The 20,807-nt window shown below is 46.0% G+C and overlaps 1 protein-coding gene across 1 annotated transcript in view; it reads right to left on the minus strand.

Annotated features, from left to right (window-relative positions):
- The window catches only part of LOC103527071 (protocadherin alpha-3), a 90,389-nt gene that overhangs the window by 33,099 nt on the left and 36,483 nt on the right, over positions 1 to 20,807 (minus strand). Inside the window, 1 exon segment of the mRNA XM_030459379.1 lies at positions 2,138 to 2,196. Coding sequence (XP_030315239.1) covers positions 2,138 to 2,196 — 59 coding nt within the window.

Genomic DNA, 20,807 nt, shown 5'->3' on the forward strand with positions numbered 1-20,807 from the left:
TGCAGCTACTACTATAGGATTGCAGCTACTACTATAGGATTGCAGCTACTACTGTGTTTATTGCAGCTACTACTGTGTTTATTGCAGCTACTACTGTAGTACTGCAGCTACTACTGTAGGATTGCAGCTACTACTGTAGGACTGCACAACAAATGCTGCTGGAACACTGGAGCTGCTCTGACTTGCAGAAATTCTCTTTGATCAGCTGCTAAAACACACTTGTGGCCTAATTTCTAAAGCAAACACCTGCAGGAGGCTTTGCTTTCATTGCCTGGCTGTCACCAGCAAGGACTCTCTGCTGTTAGGGTGTGTTAGCAGTGATGCAAATGCTAAAAAGTTGAGTTCTGAGCTCTGTCACTGTGCTGCTTGAGCAGCTCCCCCCCTCCTGGGTTACTGCACACTTCTCCTGAGCCATTCTGAAAGAGAAATAAATTCTGCACAGATGCAGGAGCTGCCACACCAGGTTTATCAGTGCCACACCATGAGCACCTGGCCTTGAAAGCACCAATTGAGGTGTCAGCCAGCACCTCAGATGGAGGGGAAAGGAGAAAAATAAACCAAACTGCTATTTTTAAAGCAAAACCAGGCACGAATTTGTGTGCAATTCCCTAGAGAAACAGGATTCTGGGGCTGTGTCCCTGCTCTTTACTCATCTGCTTCTCAGCTCCCTTCCACACTCCCAGCTGAATTTAAGGGGCAGCTTCAACCAAATGACAGATGCCAATGGTCCTGTGGATGCCAGATTTCTACGTTTCATTTCTTAAAAAATAACATTTTGTTAAAACTATCAGCTGGGCAGGTGACACAGGGAGATTTCAGGTAAGGACTGGGGGTGGTGATGGGAGAGAACAGGGAATATATACAATTTCCCAGAGGCTTCATTACCTCTCCCTTTGCCTTAGCTGACCTCGGACCTTTCATTTATTGATTCCTTGTATTATTTCATTTTTCTTTTATTATTCAAGTAACAGGCAAGATCTTGAGCTCTGTAAAGATAAGTCTGTGGATCCACACAAGAGCAGACTGACTGAGGAGGGATGGGTAAGATGCTCAGGAAGGCAGGAGGACTCCTCCTCAGACTTTTTATTTATTTTGCAGTGAACAATCAGGGGTCAAAATAAAATAAGAGCAGGAAGATGAAAGAAAGCAAGCAGCCCAACAGGCCACAGAATCAACTTTGCTCTTTCTTCCTCCTGCTCCCTGAGGTTTCTTTCCCCTTAGCAGCCCAAGTGTCCCCATGACATTCAGGGTCAGGGATGAACAGGCTGAATCTGGGCTCTGGACATCAAACTCAGGAAGATTCTTCAGCCACGTGGATGATGTCTACAGCCCCATTCCACCAACAATTTGGGGAAAATCATCCACTTTGTAGTGCCACTAGCAACTACTGCAGCCTCAAAGCTGCATCTAAACCTGTGAGGTAATTTTATTAATCATCCCAGATTACATCTGAATACACAGCCAGTTTTGTAATCTGTTCAGCAAGGAAAAGCAAAGAGATTATTTTATGTCAGCTCTATAAAACTGCTTAATTCTAATTTTTTTCCAGGTGCAGTGAGTAGCAAATTCTAGCAGAGACTGCTTGGGCTGCCAGGACTTCCAAAGGTGTCTAAGTAGATTTGGACACAGCCTCACTTTTCCTTCTTTGAAAATCTGTTTTATATCTTTAAAATGTCCTTTAAGCTGTGTTAATTATCTTGGATGCACCATGGGGTTAATAAACCAACTGCAGGAGCAGCAAACTTTTATGGCAAGGAGAAAATGCATCAATGCTGCAGTCAGTCTCCTGAAACAGCAGCAGAAATGATCACAGGGAGCTTTAAAGCAAACAGAAAAGGTATAATCACAGCTAAATAATTCAATACTTGGAGCAATTATGCATTGACAATCAGTGTATAAAAAGTCAAGGGATAAAACAAAAAAAAAAAAGCAGAGTCTGGTGATATAATATATAATATATAATAAGATGTAGTCAGACAGGATCTATAACAGTTGGAGATGGGAAGAGAGAGCAGCAGAAGTGGTGCTTTCCATCTCAGTGTACAGATAACCCCAGTCTGGGGCATCAGAACCAGCTCTGTGCTTTTCACAGAGGGTAAAAGAGAATTTCCCTTCCCTGGGGAAGCACAGGACCTACCTTTGCATTCCTGCCCTCAGGGATGCAGAGTAACGCCAGTCAGGATTGGGGTGCTTTGGCTGTAAAAACAAAAGCCCAGGAGAGGTTGTTAACACACCTTAAACACACTGAAAACCACATGCATCTGGGAGAAAAGTCTCTATGGAGCTACTCAGGGGTTTGTCACCAGTCAGAGCTGCCAAATCCTAGAAATGTTAAAAAAAAAAATAAAATCATTTTGAAATGGACACTCAGAGATTGCCTCTGAAAAAAACAAAAACAAAAAAAACCCCCCAACTTGTTTGCATGCCAAGGCCTTTGGCTAAAGATGATCTCTCTGGAATGACATTTAATGCTGGAAACTGGGGAGCAGCTTTTTCATACACTCATTGACACTCTGGGCAGAGAAAATGAAACCAAAGCAAACCAGCTCCATTATAAATCCATAATCCACAGGATTTGTTTACCTGATAAGCTGGAGAATCTCTTGCTGCTGCATGGAACAGCATCTGCCTGAGGATGCTGAAAAGGGAGCTCCCTGAGGAGGGGCTGGGGGCAGTCTGAGTGCTGAGAGGTTTCTGCTGGGCTGAGGGTTCTGCAGGGGATTGCACTGGAGGGTTGCAGATCTGCAGGCTGCAGAAAGTCTTTTAGCAAAGGCAATTTTGCTCTTTGGTAAAAGGAAGAACTGCCATGCTCCCAGTATTCATGAGGGGGCATAAAAAGCAGAAGGAGGAACCAGGCAGCAGCAACCTCTGACCAACAAACCTCAGCACATGCAGGGCAGCTTGCTAATGAAGAGATAATCAAGAAATCTTCAGCTAATCAAAAATTCCTCCAGAATTTGCATTGTCAGCAGAGCACCACAATAACTTTCAAACACAGCAATGACTGCAACCTCAGAAGACAGAAAATTACCTTTATCCTGGCCCAGCCCAGGACAGTCCTTTCAAATGAACCCCAACACACACAACAAGGTTATTTCTCAGGATTCTCAAGACATTACCATTGATATCACAGCCAGTGCTTAACTTCAAGCACTTGGATTCACCAAGGGAACTTCCATCCAGCAACATAATGGACCACACTCATTCCTGGGGTGTTGTACTGTGCCAAAGACACAAATAATGTATGACAGTAATGGTTTAATTCTCTTCAAGCTATTGGAGGCAGATCAGAAATGAACTTGGTCCTATTACTTGATAGAGAAAAAGAGAGTGTTGAATAGTCTGAATTATTTAAAGTGAGCTCTGTCTTTCCTCTTGAGGTTAGGGGGATGCTTTTCCATGGATCAATAGTTTTTATTCAAATAAAAAGAAAGCAATCACAGCTTCCACTATCACTCTATTACCATCTTTCCCAGGTCCAGCATCACTCAGGAGTGAGATGCTCCTGGATGATGCATCTCCAAGTATTCTTTCTGGTCTGAGTTACACAAAAGGGAGGAGCCTGCAGTTTGCAACCACACATTAAATATCTCTGCTGGCAATTTCCTTCCCATTTAGCCCCTAATTCTCCAGCACGCTCGAATTCTGCTGAGCTTAGCAGAAAGTGGCTTAACAAGGAGCCCAAGCCCATTACATGTGGTTCCAGTATTTCCTGATTCATCCCATTTTGGCCCCAGTCCCAGGGATATCAACACCATTCTTAAGTCAACCATGTAATAATAATCAATGAAAGAGGATAGCAAATAATACATACTGATCAGACCCTCTCCTGAGTTCACCTTTCTTGATGTATGAAGGATGCTGACATCACAAGATTTGGCTTTCCTTCTGCTGGGGATTTTCTTATAGCAGGAGAACTGCAGGGCTGGGGTAGGGAAAAAAAGGCCCTTTGCTCTTTTTGTGCAATGGGAGGGGTGCAAATTACTGATTTGCACAGGTTTAGAGACAGCATGAGGAGCAGGAATCTGACCACAGCCCCAGGCAAAACACAGAGGAAAGGAGATTACATCAAAGCCCTGAAAAGGTCTGACAGGAGGGTGGGAGAAAGAGAAAAGAAAAATGGCCATTGGCTTAGAATCTACAGATTTTTATTTCTCAGCTGCAAGCTTTCCAGCTAGAAAAAAGAAAAACCCACATTTTGGTGCAGTGGGAACTTTCAGACACCAGGTCATCAATGGGTGATGAGGGCAGGAGGAACTCACCCCTTAGGAATGAATTATGCCAAGACTCACCATGACATAACAGAAATACAACAACAAGTAGGGGACTGTGGTAGTTACTACCTAGAGGCTGTGGTGTCTTGTAGCTACTCCCAAGCACTTCTCTATCTGCTATTCCTCCTTAGGCAGAGCTGTAGCACTGCTCCCAAAAGGGCAGAAGGAAGGAGGGGATTGGATTGGAACAATCTGGAGCTGGAAAGATCCATTGCCACACTTGACTTCCAGGCATTTTCAAGGGCTGTGTTTTGGGCTTGGTTTTTGGTTCATTTTCCTAAGAGGGAAAAATACAGTGTCTGGGACTTCTCTACTTTTTGGAGTCTTCTCAACAAGGAGCAGGTGGTTGGGCAGCAATTTGCCATTGTCCAGACACATTCTCACCCAGTTATACCACATGTGCACAGCTTGACAAGGAACTTTCAGACCACAGCAAGAGATGGGTTTGTCCCACACTCATGGCAACCCAGGCAAACATCCTGCAACTGGCAAGACTGGGGAAATTCTTTTTTTTCCTGCTGCAATTCTTTAAGATCCTCTGGCCACAAGAAAAATGCTGTTTCAAGACACTTTTAAATGAGATCAGGCAATTAGGAGCAAGAAAAGCGAAGGTGCACAATCAATAACAGATGTGACAGCATAGCAGAAGCAGCAAACGTGGTCAGAAATACTTTTTCCCCAGCAGCTTTGCCTCTCAGAGATCCATCAGGCATCCACAGTCTGCCTGCTAGGGCTGGCTCATACCTCTGGCCATGACCAGCCCACCTTTCCCAGTCCACCCACTGAAGCTGCCAAGCAGCACCAAGTCACAGTGTCACGACACAATATTGCCCAGCTCCACGTCAAGCAGCACCATCAGGGACAGGAGGTGTCAAGGGGCTCCTCTGCTAAGCCCTGACACAGGCTTTGCTGGGAGAAGTGGAGCTGTGTCACAGATCCATCCCCTAGGACAAGGTAGAGCTGGTCAGGAAGGGGACAGGGAGAAGAAAGAGGAACAGCAGCTCTGCAATGGTCAGGATGCTTCCCAGTTGGATAAACCCCCCCAGTCCTGCTGAATCATGATGCTGACAAAGTCACTGGAGTTCCCTTTACCTCCCCAGACCCCAGCTCTGTACAAGACACTGTTAATTTACATGAGCCAGCAGTGTGCCCAGGTGGCCAAGAAGGCCAATGGCATCCTGGGCTGGCTCAGGAACAGCGTGGCCAGCAGGTCCAGGGAAGGGATTCTGCCCCTGTGCTCAGCCCTGGGAAGGCCACAGCTTGAGTCCTGGGTCCAGTTCTGGGCCCCTCAGCCCCTCAGGAAAGAGATTGAGGTGCTGGAGCAGGTCCAGAGAAGAGCAAGGAGGCTGTGAAGGGATCCAGCAGAATTCCTGTGAGGAGAGGCTGAGGGAGCTGGGGGTGTTGAGGCTGGAGAAGAGGAGGCTCAGGGGAGACCTCATCACTCTCTCCAACTCCCTGAAAGGAGGTTGGAGCCAGGGGGGGTTGGGCTCTTTTCCCAGGCAACTCTCAGCAAGACAAGAGGGCAGGGTCTCAAGTTGTGCCAGGGGAGGTTTAGGTTGGAGATGAGAAAGAATTTCTTTCTGGAGAGGGTGATCAGGCATTGGAATGGGCTGCCCAGGGAAGTAGTGGATTCTCCGTGTCTGGAGATCTTTCCAAAGAGCCTGGATGTGGCACTGAGTGCCATGGGCTGGGAACTGCAGCGGGAGTGGATCAAGGGTTGGACTTGATGATCTCTGAGGTCCCTTCCAACCCAGTCAATTCTTTGATTCTATGATTCTATAATCCCATTCCAGCCACTTCTGCTGACTTTAAGGTAATCTGAGCCTGCCACTTCCCTCAGCTGTTTTTGGAGGCCATGTAACAAGTTCAGTGGTTCTGTTCCCTGGTCCTGTCCTTACTGCACATCAGTGGAGGGAACCCAGTCTGATCCAGCACAGAATTCCCTGTGTCTCCCATCACCTGATGGTTCTGGTTTGGTACCAACCCACATTATCACAGCTGTGACAAGAGCCAAAGTCTGCCTAGGTGCCTATAGAAGTGGTTGTCACTGTGGGGGTTAATTTAAGAATCATTTAATTGGTTTGTAGAGAACTGAGCTGAAAATACAGAGTTGAAAACATTTTGCTCAGGTTTTTTTTTACCTAATAGGGCAACACAGTAAGGATTTGTCCCTAGGAGAGCAGGAATTTCTACCTGTTTTTCGTGCTGTCCTGATGTATTCATGAAAAGGCTGCCACACACTTCAGTGGTGTTAGAACAAGACCTGCCCGAGGTGGAGAAGTGTGAATGAAACATTTACAAACAGTTCCCAGATGATGAGACTGCTCAAAACATCCCACTCCACTCCTATTCCCACTCAGAGGCACGACAGGATGACACAAGGTGTATTTACCAAATAGATTCACTTTGAAGCAATCATAAAAGGCTTTTTAGACCCCCTGACCACATCCAGCTCTGCTCCTTTTCCTGTGACACAATGCTGACAGATCTGGGGAAACAGAAGCTTCTATTCCTGATTCCCTTCTGTAAATATTTAGAATTATTTGATGTGGAGAACAAACTATTTATAAACCAAACTTGTGTTTCTCATACAAGAAAACCAGACTGGAAACCAGAGAGGGTGGAATTCAGAAGCTCACAGATTTTCTTCCTGGTAATATTCATTTGCATTCCTAACTCAGAGAAAATTAAGGTGTAGGGAACAGGTAAGTGCATTCATAAAGCATACTTAATGAGTTCCAAGAGAAGAAAAACTCCTCTGTATAACACTAAGTGCAACATTCTGCTGGCACAGCACAAAGCATCCAACCTGAAGCACTCCTAGAACAGGCTCAGAGGCTGCCACTGAACAAAAGACCAAACATTTATAGTTAACCTTTACAATGTCAGTGGGGCTAGAGAATTTCTTAAAGGCTCAAGCTCTTGAACAGAGATTGAAAGCCATTCCACCCTTAATACCTTCAAAGCCTCTGTGAGAAATCTCTTGCAAAGTCTGCTCCAGACAATGCTGGGGGCTTACCAGATTTAGACACTTTGAGACACGTGTGTGCTTTAAAGCAGCATCAAGATGTGGTCACCTCAAGTGGTTTCCTGGGGTTTGGTTTGTTGGGTTTTTTTTTTTTCCATGTGTTTAGCAAGCTGATTTTGAAGTGCAAAAGACAGAGGAAGAACCCAAAGTAAAGAGTTGTAAAAATATACTGAATATAAAGTATATACTATATAGTACAATATGGTACAATATGGTACAATAATAGTATATATGGTATAATTTATACTATAAAGTATATACTATATACTAAATATATGTAAAAATATCTGAATACTTCAGATAAACAGATGTTGGTTTGATTATTATCCCCTACTTTGAAGGGAAAAGGTTGTCATGAGGAAGAAGACCACAAATGAGCTGAACCACACTGAATATTAAGACTAAAAGAGAGGTGAAGCAACAAAACCCAATACTAACTATTCAGGCATCACTTGGCATCCTCACAGGTATATGAGGAAAAGGACTCCAGGCTAAAGCCCTGAAACCTTTCTTAAAAATTACAAACCAAGGCTGCAGCAGTGTCCTGTAAAAAGAATTAAATTAAAAAAAAAATTAAAATAATAATAAAAAAAATCACCCCTTCCTGGAACCCCTTCACCTCTGCATGCCCTCCCTTTAGAAAGGCAGCAATCCAGGCACCAGCACCAAAGCCACAGTATTTTTTGTCCCTGTGTTTTGCCAACACTGCCTGCCTGCTCTCCCTGCACTGGTTATTTAGCTGATTAGAGAGCAATCAATCCCCCAGTCAGATCCTTACCACCAGACTCCTGCCACCCCAAACTGTTCCTAAGGTTTTCAGAGCAGTTGTGGTAGCACATCTCTTCTTTTCCAGACCACACCTGGTGTGAGATATTCTCATGAATCCATAAAGGATCATCTAGCCAAGCAGGGAGGATGCAAAACCTCAGGTTGTGTTGCAGAAACAACTCCCATTCCACCAGCACAACACCAAGTCCAAACAGTCCCACAGGAACCAGATCCAACAGATGCAAAGAATTCCCTTAATACCTTGGATTTTCCCTTCCTCTGCATCTTTCTGATGACCCCATGAAGGCAGAAACAAGTTAGTGGAAAGTAATTATTAGCATTTTGACCTGACTGCTAGATATGAAAAGGACCTTATTGCATTGAGTGGTACTGAGATTATCACTTTGAAACAGTTTTCCTCTCTCTGTATAAACATTTCAAAGCATTTTTCTCCCGGGGACCCTACGTATGACAGGCACACACACACAGTCACCTCATCCCATCCTCATCACTGAGTACCTCACAGAAGACCAAGTTCCAAAACCTGTAAAAAAACCAAAAAAACAAACAAAAAAAGAGTTGTCCACATTATCTGAAAGTTATAAACACATTAGAGATTAATTTTCGAGATCAGAGCAAGGACAAAGCTGCCTGTTGCTGCTTTATGGGTGAAGGTGTGGGTTTTAAAAACTGATTAAATATTCAGTTTAACAAAAAAAAAAGAGAAACACAGTTCTCTGAAGATCTAGTAATAGATCATTACCCTTGGAAAGCAGAATGTGGTGTTGCTAAGCAATGGATGGCATATTCTGTGCATATGCTGAGCTTGGACAGGATTTTATGGCATAAAATTAGTTAGGAACTATTAATTAGTGAGTGCCATATTCTCGTGTTCACCTGGCATTGATGCATCTTCCCAACATGTACAGCCCCAGGACAGGTTAAGAAGCAGAAAGCTAAGAAAAGAACTTGTGATGAGCAAAACTTGTCAGGATTTCCCCTGTTTTTTATCATATAGAACTATTTGATTAATTTATTCCCCTTCTGGCTCCTCAGTCCACACCAGAGAGCATTCAGCAGTTTGTTCTACACATCTCTCTGGTTTTGTACTCCAAGTTTAGGTTGGTTAGTGGTTCACAAAACTGTTCAAAATTAGCTAATTCACTGCAATTCAATGGATTGAACAGAAGAATGTGATAGAATCATCTCCATTTAATTTCCTACTGCTCTTGCATCCCAAGTGAAGCCATTTTCAATTACTGCTCCTGACTTTTCCCCCAGAAAATCAGATGTAATCTTGACTCCTCAGCATACATTCTTATAGATGTGTGAGCTCCTATATCAAACAGATTCCAGGCATTTTATTACACTTAAAAATATTTCCACAGACAAAAACCGTGTAGAAAAAAGGAAAAAAACCACCTTCTCCATCCCCTGCCACTCTGCTTTACCCAAAACACTGCATTAATTTTGAATGGCTTTGTTTTGAATGGCTGAGCATTCCTCTCTGAAAGCATTTTCATGAAGGAATTGTTATTCCTGAAGATTTTGGCACCTGTGTGCAGATAAACAGCTGCAAAAGATGCTCACATCTCCATATGTGAATTGATGTAAAGACATGAGGAAATCAGTTATATTTCTGTGACAAATCAAACTCTTTTCTATCCCCCCCAGCTTTTCAACATCTGGAGGCACAGCACACACTCAGCTTAGGCCTGACACAGTCATGGAGTACAACCAGCACATAGTATCTGCAAAAATTCCCTTTTCTGACCCAGAATTACCCTCTCCTTTGAGTGCTTCTGGGTTTAGCTGTAATATGGATAGACAGGAACCTGACCAGAGCAGACAAACCACTCATAACTGCAGCCTGTCTGTATGGCAGCATAAAGCAAACCTTAATTCTTCACTGTGGGAAAATAGTGAAAAGGTTGATACACTGCTGGTCAAACCATAGGTACTGAACCATTTTCAGCAGGTTTGAAGCTGTCACACTGCAACAGAATGATGGCAACTTGCTGTAATTCACTACAGAGATGTCACTGGATTGTCACTGTCCAAGAGATGCAGCACTGGGGAGAATAAACATCACCAAAAGAGGGATTGCAGTTTTCAGGCAACTAAAGCATGGTCAGATATTAAGCATATCACATCACTGCAATGATCTACATTCAGCACCCCTGCCTAGGTAGGAATCCAGTGCAGCAGCAAAAACCTGTGACTGACATCAAGGAACACGTTGATTTCCACGCTAATCTCTAATTATTTTTCCCTACAGTATTAGTTTTAGGATTAAAAATGTGAGACCACGTGTCATTCCTCAGCACTCTGTGGCAGCAGCAAATTTTAGATCTCTAAAAGAAAAGGGAAAGAGGCAACATCTCTAGAGCACAGGCTGCAAAAGTCAAGTGGATCTCAAGCAACAGACACATGTACTGGACTCACCAAGTGGGCCCTGAAAATCCCAGTATTTCCCTAGAAACAAAAGGCATTGCACAGATTAGAAGTCACCAGCACCCCGTTCTGTAGCTGTCTGCCAGTGAACCCAAAGGGCAACACACTTAACCCCAAGTTTGCCAGTCTGAACCCTTGTTTAACCACAGGGTTCTGCCCGGAGCCCCGTGCTGGTAGCCTCACCTCATTAGGAGTATTGGAGCCACTTTTAAGTACAATCAGGTTTTGTGCACTCTGCCCACTCTGGCCTGTCAGATGCCTCTCAGTCACCACTGCAGAGGGACCAGTTCCTGGTGGGCCACAGGTATTGTAAAACATAAAAGTGTCACTCCCTGATCCTGCGGTCAGGCACGCCTTGTAGCAGTAGGTCTTGGTGAGAGAGCCATTGCCCCTCACCTCAATGAAATGTGGTTGGACTTTTAAACCCTGGGGCAACCTGGCATCGATGTTGTTGTTGGCCTGCTTGTACAAATCAGCAGGGGACCTTTCTCTCACCCTACAGAACCCTGCACAGCAGGAGTCCCCGTACAGACTGTATCTGTAGCACTTGATAACAATAAGCCCGATGATTGTGAAAAGGAAAACGAAGGAGATGGCGCTCAAGGCGATGATGAGATAAAGGGTGACCTCTGAGTAATTGCTCGGAGTTTTATAGTGCTGCCTTCTATCGGGGATGATTTTGGAGACTCTGTCCACCACAGCCACGGTGATGGATACTGACGAGGACATTGGTGGCTCTCCATTGTCCCTCACCTCCGCCGTCAGGTTGAAAGTGGGCGCGCTGTCCTCCCCCAGTCTGCGGGTAGTCCTGATCTCCCCAGTGTGGAGCTCTATTCTGAACAAACCTGGATCTGAAGTTTGGACCAGGTAGAAGAACAACCAGGCATTTTGTCCCGAGTCCCCATCGATGGCTATAATTTTGGTTACCAAATACCCAGCATACGCCGAGCGGGGGATCATCTCCAGGGCTGCTGAAGTGTTAGTTGAGGTAGGATACAGAATCTGTGGAGCGTGGTCGTTCTCATCCACCACGTAGATGTAGACTGTCACTGTGCTGCTCAGAGGTGGGTTCCCGGCATCCTGAGCCTGGACAACCACCTGGAACTCCCTTAGTGTCTCATAGTCAAAGGATCTGACAGCGTACATGTTGCCACTGTCAGGTTTAAGGGAGACATAGGAGGTGACAGGTAGCCCTTCAATCTCTCCATCTAGTAGAGAGTAGGATACGTAGGCATTTTCAGCAAGATCTGGGTCAGTGGCTCTGATAGTGCACATCAAGGCTCCAATGGGGTTGTTCTCTGGGATGTAAACTGAGTACTCAGGTTCCTCAAATTGTGGAGGATTGTCATTGATGTCGGAGATCTCCACATAGATCACCTTCTGGGAGGAGAGGGGGGGGCTTCCAGAGTCAGTAGCTGTAACTGTGATGTTGTAGGCTGCTGCTTTCTCGTGGTCTAGTTTGCCCTGGGTGATCAAGGTGTAGGAGTTCTTGAAGGAGTTGAGTGTGAAGGGGAGGCCGGGGGGAATACGTAGGCTCACCTGCTTGTTCAGCCCTGAGTCCTGGTCAGTGACACTCATCAGGGCCACCACAGTTCCTGCCTTGGCATCCTCTGGTACTGGGCTGTACAGGGAGGTCAGAACTACCTCAGGAACATTATCATTAGCATCCACAATGTTGACCAGCACCTTGCAGTGCCCAGCCATAGAGACAGGGCCCTGATCAGTGGCTTGCACATAGATCTCATAGAAGGATGCCTCCTCATAGTCCAGGGTACCATTAACCCGCACCTCCCCCGAGTGTGGGTCCACACTAAAAAGCTGCCTCACCTTCTGTGGGGTGTAGCTGCCAAAGGAATAGATCACATCCCCATTGGAGCCCTCATCGGGATCTGAGGCATTGAGTTTAACCACCAATGTGCCAGGCAGGGCATTCTCCAGAAGGCTCACGGTGTAGGTGGAGCGGTCAAAGGCAGGTGGGTTGTCATTGGTATCCACGACTCGCACAGAGATCTGGGCTGTCCCAGACTTGGGGGGATCCCCACCATCCACAGCAGTGAGCACCAGCTGCTGCAGAGCACTCTGCTCCCTGTCCAGCGGCTGCTGCAACACCAGCTCCAGGAGCTTGCTGCCACTCTGGAAGCCTTTAAGGTCCAGGGCAAAGTGCCGGTTGGGGCTGAGCTCGTAGTTCTGCACGGAGTTGGTGCCCACGTCGGGGTCCTGGGCACTCTCAATGTGGAACCGTGCCCCGGGCAGGGCAGACTCGCTGATCTCCAGCCGGTAATCCTGGCGGGGGAAGCGCGGGGCGTTGTCGTTGATGTCCAACACCTCCACCTCCACGTTGTGCACCTCGATGGGCTGTTCGATAACCAGCTCCAGGTTGAGGAAGCAGCTGGGGCTCAGCTCGCAGAGGGCCTCTCGGTCCATTCTCTCCCGCACCAGCAGTGCCCCGCGGCCCAGCTCCAGCTCCAGGTACTGCCGCCCGCTGCCCGAAGTCAGCCGAGCTCCCCTCGCCGCCAGCCGCCGCGGATCCACGCCCAGGTCGTTCGCCACGCTGCCCACGAAGGCACCGAGGGGCAGCTCCTCCCGCACCGAGTAGCGGAGCGGCCCGCCCGCCGCTCTCCCTCCGCACATCCCCAGCAGCAGGAGGAGGAGGAGGCCCGGCACCACCGCCCCGCCGCGGCTTCTCCGAGCAGCCGCCGCCGCCGCCATGGCCGGGAGTTGCGGGGGGAGCTGCCGGAGCCCGCACCCACCTCGCCCGGCCCGGCCTCACTCCCCGCCTCCGCCCGGCCGCTTCATGCAAGCGGCGAACAGCAGCCCCCGGCCGCCTCCGGCTCCGCACCCGCTCCGTCCATGCTCCGAGGCGTCGGCTCCGAAGAGGAGGAGAAGGAAGGAAGGAAGGAGGAAGGAGGAGGGTCCGGGACTCGCCGGATCCGCTTTCCCCTGCTCCAGCTGCTGCGCGGGAGGAGGCGGGGGAGGACGCTGAGCCGCGGCTGGCGCCGGTTCAGCACCTGAGCAAAGGACAGCGACAGAGCCGCCCCCGCACCCCGCCTGCCCGGGACCCCCGCGGATCCGGGGCCCTTCCCGCTTCTCCGGGACCCTTCCCGCTTGCCTGCCCGGGCTCCTGTCCCGCCGTCCCGTTCTCACCCACGTGTTGCGACCCCCCCGGTGAGCCAGGTCCCGGTGGCCGCGGGCTCTCACCGCCCCGGAGGGAGGGAGGGGTGCGGTTCCCGAGCCGCCACCGCCCCCTCGTCTCCGCCCTGGCTTCTCTGCTGAAGCTTCGGGGGCGCAAAGAGGAGGAGGAGGAAGAGGAGGGAGGGGCGGGGGAGAGCGGGGAGGGCCGCAAAAACGCCTCCTGTACTTGTGGACCTGGTGCTGCAGTGCTAAAGTACATCCGCTTGGGAGGGAGGGTTAAATCAGGCAGGGCTCAAAAAAAAAGAAGGTGGGGGGGTGGCTTCCAGCCAGGTCTGGTGCCGTCTGTGCGTTGCTGCAGTAGGTTTGACGACCTCTTTCTTGGAGACCTGCCCCTCTGCTCCCTCGGAGACTCATCCTTGCTGCAGCGCTGTCTCTCTGCCCAAGCTCTGCGGGCACCCCTGCCCCTCTTCCACACCTCCTCCCTCTCGCCCATGCTGCAGCCACCGTGCCCCGACAGCACTCGGCTGGGAGAATTCTGCAAGTCACACCCACGAGTTCTGAGCATTCAAGGTGGGCTTCGTTTTCTTGTCCAACTGACAGGATCAAGGTGATCAAGTGCAGCTGGAGAGAAGATGCAACACGATCTGTTCTCCACTTAAAGAGTTTTTTTCCTCCTCTACCCTTGTGATGGAGCACTGACAAACGGGCCGTGAATCAGCAGTGGAGGTGAGGGTGCTGCAGCCACAGCAAGTTTTACCCCAGTGCCACAAATCCCAGCGAAGACAACAGAGCTCAGCACTCCTTCATGCAACATCAAAATCACTAAGTTGATCTATTTAACGAGACAAACCCCAGGACCACAAACTTTGAACCAGATGATCCTTGAGGTCCTGTCCATGTGTTCTATAGCACAGTCCTCCAGGGGTACGACTGTGGGTTGTACACAGTTACAAGGGGTAACTGTGTTGTTAAAAGGGGTACAACTGTGTTGTACCTACTACCCAGTGCAGAAACAGCTTCTCTGCTAGGATTTCTCTCCCTGTTGGTTTTTTCCTTGCTTACCCCACAAGATCGTTCTGAACATCCCAAGACTCCTCTCCAGACTGAGCTGATCAATCAAAGGGAGAGGGTGACCTTAACATTCAGCTAAAACCTCTTTCATTGCCCTTTGTGGGCATCTTTCACCACGTAAGATGCCTTTTGAGAGCACAACCTGACACTGTGAATCCTGAAGGGTTTTTTTTCTATAATGTACCTGATGCACAAACTCCAGAGCACAAGTACCCTGATCCTAAATCCACACTGCTAAGAGCTGTTACCAGCCTAAGAGTTTTGGCCATGGCCATCATAATCAGAAGAGGCAACAGTAAAAGCAGGATTATCCTGTGTGTTTTGGCTAATGGTTTAATTTGATTCTCAGCCCATTTTTGTGGCCCAAATATTTACCCACCTATTAATTCTATTATGCCCCATATCCCCAGTGGTTGCAAATACTGCAAAACCAACCAGTCCTGTTTATCTTTTAAAGTAGGATAAATGTTAAGTCTGTGCAGCCCAAGAAGGACAGATAGAGATGCCAAGTGCCTGGAACATGTGGGAAATGTGCCCATTTCATCCAGTTGTCTAAAGCAGAGCCAAACACTTAAAAACAGATCAGCTTCAAATTTTTGGCTAGGTACCCACCTTCAAGACCACAATATTCACAGATTCAGAACAAAATGCCCTGAAAGCCTTACAGAAAACAAACTTCAGAAAACCAGCCACAAAAAAAGCCCACCAAAAACAACCAAAAACCCAAAAACCAAACCCAGCACCTTGCTAAAACATATTTAAAAGCTATAGCTGCACTTCTGCACTATGTGTTCAGGTGTCAGAACAACTTGTAGTCATCAGAGAAACCAGAAGCCTGAAAGGACACACCCTCAGTTTGCCAGACAATCAGTGGTTCCATCCAGACAGCCCATGGATTATCTCTGCCCCACACTTCCCATGTGTACAGACACAATGTTCTGAAATAAATATACAGAACACAAAGAAAAGGCCAAAAGCAACATTGGCAAGATTTCAAAACCTGCCTTAAATTCTCCTGGAAAAAAGGCAATGCCTAAGAGGTGGTAGGAAACCAAAACCCATCTCCATAGGCAATGCCTTTCTGGTTAAAAAGTTGATTTAATTTACAGTGTGTGAATGAAGCAAACCAGCCACATGTGCAGGGGGTTAAATACCACCAAGGAATCTTTCAGACTGTCTCTAGATCTCAATTAATTACTCCTGATAGACATCCAAGCTCTGCTCTCCTGTATCCCAACTGGGCTGACAGCACCCAAATCCTGCCCTGCCCCTCTAGGTTCATCTTTCCTCATTTCAAACCTCTCTGTGCACATCTGTAGCTTTGCACATCGAGCCATTCTAGGAGACATTCCAGAATATTTTCACTCACATCAAATGTGTTTCTAAACCTCAGATTCTGAGCAATTTCTTCACCTAATTTCAGCATGTTAAGTCCTAAGATTATCTGGCTTCTTGCCTTTCTGTAGGTTTTATAGCAGCAATAAACTAGGCACTCTGATTTTCATTTTACAGATGAACACTGCAGCTTGGCTTGTTTACAGTAGCACTGTACAAATGGAACAGCCTTTCCTAAAATGTAAGCTTTATGCCATTTAAGCTGACTACACAGCTCACAAGTGATGTACTGAGACCTGGTCTGTTCCTGTTAAGTGTTTCCTGAGTCCCTTGAAATCTATATAATATTCATCAATAGTCACAATCATTTTAGTTATTCCCATCAGCTTCAGTGGCAATGCTGAGTCAGCCCTGCAGCCCTTGATTTTCAGTCCAGGAAAGAAACTTCCATTGAGAAAACACTTCAGGATCAAGTCTGTATTGACACTGATTTTTCTACTGAAAGGCAAAGATCTAAACACAGATAAACATCATTTCACTTTCAGAATTGTACTGGGGCTCAGAGACTTTGCAGTTTTCTTTTCCACAGAGTTTTGTTTCCCAGTAATTTCTTGAAATTTCAACTAAGCATCACATTTTGACACACCTTGAAAGCTCAGTAAATAAAAATGTACCCAGTAGGTTCAGGTAAATCCATATAAATCCATATAAATAAGAGCATCAGAATCTACTCCTAAAGCATGAAGAGTAAAAGATATGCATGAAGAGTGAGAAAAGATACCAGGGCCAAACACCCATTTGCTGATAAACCTGATAACCCCTGGAGTATTGGACACTGCCTGTGTGTGGTATCTATAGGCACAGACCTATTGGGTTTTGCTGACATAAAAAACTGCACCAATTTAATTAGCAGGGTTAAATTAAGTGGTACAAATCCTTTAATGTGAGTGCAAACACACAGGTGCAGCAAAGGATGTATTGATTTTATCAAGTCCTGCAGAAAAGAACCAAGTACACATCAGGACACACTGCCATATTTATGCTGGCTGGAGTAAGAGAACAATTTTACTATGAAAAGTCCTCACAGTCCAGTGCAAACCTTCCTTGAAATGGTTCTACACTAATACTGAACTAGGAGCAGTGCAGTTTAGTGCCATAGAAATATTTCTGAGCAGGTATTTCTCTCAGGAGTGATACAAATAAGTTCTGTAGGTATTCAGGGCCTTGAAAAGCTCAGCCATTTCCCATCACACCCCTACAAGGACAGTTTCTGTATAACGTTGTGAACCAGAGTCTCCTAAAGTTGGTTGAGCAGCAAGAAATCTGTGTTCAATCTGCACAACACCAAGCAGAGCCCTTCCTCTGGCTATTCCCAAGTCTCTCACAGCAAAATAAGAGCAGGACATGTTAGAAAATGTGAAAATACAACGTGTTAGCTGAAGCACTCTGAAGTATTTCAACATCCAAAAAGACATTTTGCTTCTTTGTAAGCAATTTCACCTTTTGTAGCTCACATCCCTTAAAAAAACCCCAAACATATCAAACAACTGAGTGTCATGGTGTAGCTACTGAACTGGGGGGGAATCACCAGCTCCAGGGGTCAGGCTCAGGATTTTTGTGTGTAGCCTGGTCAGCAGGTACATTTTTAGCAACAATAAGATTGGTTGTGTACCCTAGAAATGCACTCCCAGTTTCTGCCCACTGAGAAACCCATGTGCAAAAGAAGATTGAGACAAGTCTGGAGGATCCATACAGTTTAGCCATTAACAAGCAGGTAAGCAGTGTCACCCTCTGGGAAAAAAATTGATTTATCTATGTGCTTACAATTTGTCTGCCTCACCTCAAATTAAATCAAGTCAAGAGGAAAGGAGCAGCCATCAGTCACAGGCCAGATTACAGCAGCCACTGAGGAAAACAAAACCCAGGGACTCCAAGGAAATGATTCAAATTTGTGGAGTTTCCTCCATGCAGTCTTTTACCAGTGAGATGGGGAGACTCTAACACCATTTTCTGGCCCATGGATACTCATGAGATCAACAGAAAAACATCTTGATCATTTCAAGGGATGCTCACACTGCTGCTTTGGTCTAACCCCACTCACTCACTTCACTCCCTGGGGATTCCTGGATTCTTCTGCACCCTAATTATTTCATCCATGCTCCCCCTTCAATCTTTTCTGAAGGGGAATATGTACAAGATAGTACTTGAGCCATGGGAAGTCACCAGAAACTATCTGATCAGGAAGATATTACCTAGAGATAAAACAACACAAAGGCAGGAGTGAGGGGATTCCAATCCTTCTGACATCCCTGCATGAGAAGCCTCCATCCGTCTTCATTTGGCAAACTGAGCTCAGAGATCCCAAAAGATGAGAAAAGATTCTGCAGGAAGAACAGAGCCTCTGAGCAGCTCCCCCAGACCCAGCCAGAACCAGATCCCTTGCAGCATATGTTCCCCATCCTCCATGTGGGATTTTCTGGGGACACGGGATACTCCCTCTTCCTAAAAATACTGCAAAATGCCTCCCTGGGGTGATGTAAACTTCTTGTTTCTACACTCAACTCCTTTGCTCTTATGCTCAATTCATCTTCCACACTTGAGTTGCTCACTGACAAGTTATCTTTCCACATGCAACTTGTCTCTTCCTTCTTTAAAATGGATACACTGGTGCCAAATTGCTCAATTGGATTGGCACTGTTCTTTCATATCTTTCCCTAAATCCATTTTTTACATTGGTAGGAACCTCACTGGTGAGAATTATTTTTTTTTATCCCAGACATCTCAAGCCACCCTATTTAGAGCATTGCTGTTATAGGAACCAAGGCTGCTAAGCAGCCAGAAAAAATCCTGTTTGTATTTAGGTCATAATTTCTCTGCAGTACTTGCTGTTAGTCTAGAAAACAGCATGAGAAGAAAGGGGAGATGGTGGGCTGGGGTGTGGAGGGGGATTGGTGTTGTAACCCTAAATTCAGACACACCACCTATAAGAAAGATACACAGAAAATACATTTCTTTGCTTCTCCTGGTCACCAGTGTACATTCAATTATTTTTCACTTCTTGTCTAAAATCTGACTCATTCTGTTTGTCTTCTGTTCTGTTTTTCTGATGACTTCAAAACCCTTTCTGTAATTTATTGACTGTAATGCCACATACTGCACCATTCTACATGGAAGGGCTTTAACAACCAGGACAGTGACAAAACAAATTTCACCTTTCTTAAGTCACTGCAAAGCCTATAAAGTGCCACCTCTACTGCCAAAGGTTTTCCTGAAGCTTTTATCACCCTGGTCTCCCTTCAGAGCCACAGTATTTGTCACTCTTCTGTGCAGGCTGTGATTCATCACCATAAACCATCACCACTGAATTCCAGCTCAGTGAACTGGTCTGATCAAAGAAACCTCTTCCAGATCATAACTTCATTTTTCCCCCTTAACTCTGGCTACTGTCTTACCTAATGCTTCTCTCCACCTATGTTGCACTCCCAACTTTAGAGTTCCAGAACTGGAACGAGGTGACAAGGTAGTTTCCCTCTCTTGAAACTGGGTGGGATGTGTCCCAGCAGTTGTCTGACACATTCTTTTGTCATCTCCCTAAAATAGCTTTCATCATGAGCAACAGGATGTCCTCCAACTCCTACAGAAACACGGCAAAAATTCCTCCCATTCTTGGTTAAAAAGAGAACAGCAAAGTAAGATGGAGCATCCTGCATCCTATTATCTGTGGTACTCACTTGAAAAGCAGGAGGAGATGCTAGAAACCTGGGTTTGCTCCAAGAAAATTTATTAACTTCATATTTAACCACCTTGGGATATAATTCAGAGTAAAGCCAGTTTTATGACTTCTGTATTCCTTCTTATCCACACACATATCTGTTTGTTAGGGGTGATCAACTATTTGCACAGCACAAGTCCTCCCATTTCATGCTCCTTGGACCAGATCCTATGACACCAAGTCACAGACAAAGCCTCACCAGTATCATTACATCTGCAATAGCACATCTTTGCTGTTTTAATATTAAAAAAATATATATTAAAAATACACAAATGCTGAGCTCTGTGGTCCTAACTCAGTTTTACCTATGTTACCTTTTCCTGCCTTATTGACAAAATTTAATTATTTGTCAAGACAGTCCCTGACCTATTTTGGGGCAACCCCCACTCATACTTGTATGTCAAGGGTTTCATACATATTATTCTCATGTGCAGGTCTACTTGTATTTTGTTAACTTTATTTTGACAAGATCTCAGATCAGAAGGGCCTGCCAATAAACTGTATTTCTGAGGAACAGATACATTCAGGCACAAAACTCCATTTCCAGCCAGTCCTTCTCCTCCTTTTCCCTGAGTCATCCTCTCAATTTCTCCCATTATGTTAATTTTCCATATTTCTTTCCCCTCAGCATCCTAGGACTGCTGCATTTGTCCTTCTGGATATATAAGAAACCTACTGTGTTCCCAAATGATGCTGATGAGGGATCCTGATGTCTCCTTTTCCCTTCAGTTTTGTCTACACACCTCAAGCAAAGGAAGAAGCTAAGCACCAAACAGTGGCACAGAACCAATGGGAGCAGAGACCTTGGTATAAAAATAGAGAGCAAGAACCAAAAGCAGAGGCAAGGAGTAACATGAGGAACAGTCACCTTTTTACTATTGAGAATAATTGGCATTTCCTTTAAAGCCTTAATAGGCAAAAAAGGTCAAATTTGGTTTATAGAAGACTATACAAGTACTGTGTCCTCACTTAC

Source organism: Calypte anna, chromosome 13 (genome assembly GCF_003957555.1).
Source record: "Calypte anna isolate BGI_N300 chromosome 13, bCalAnn1_v1.p, whole genome shotgun sequence".
Lineage (NCBI taxonomy): Eukaryota > Metazoa > Chordata > Aves > Apodiformes > Trochilidae > Calypte > Calypte anna.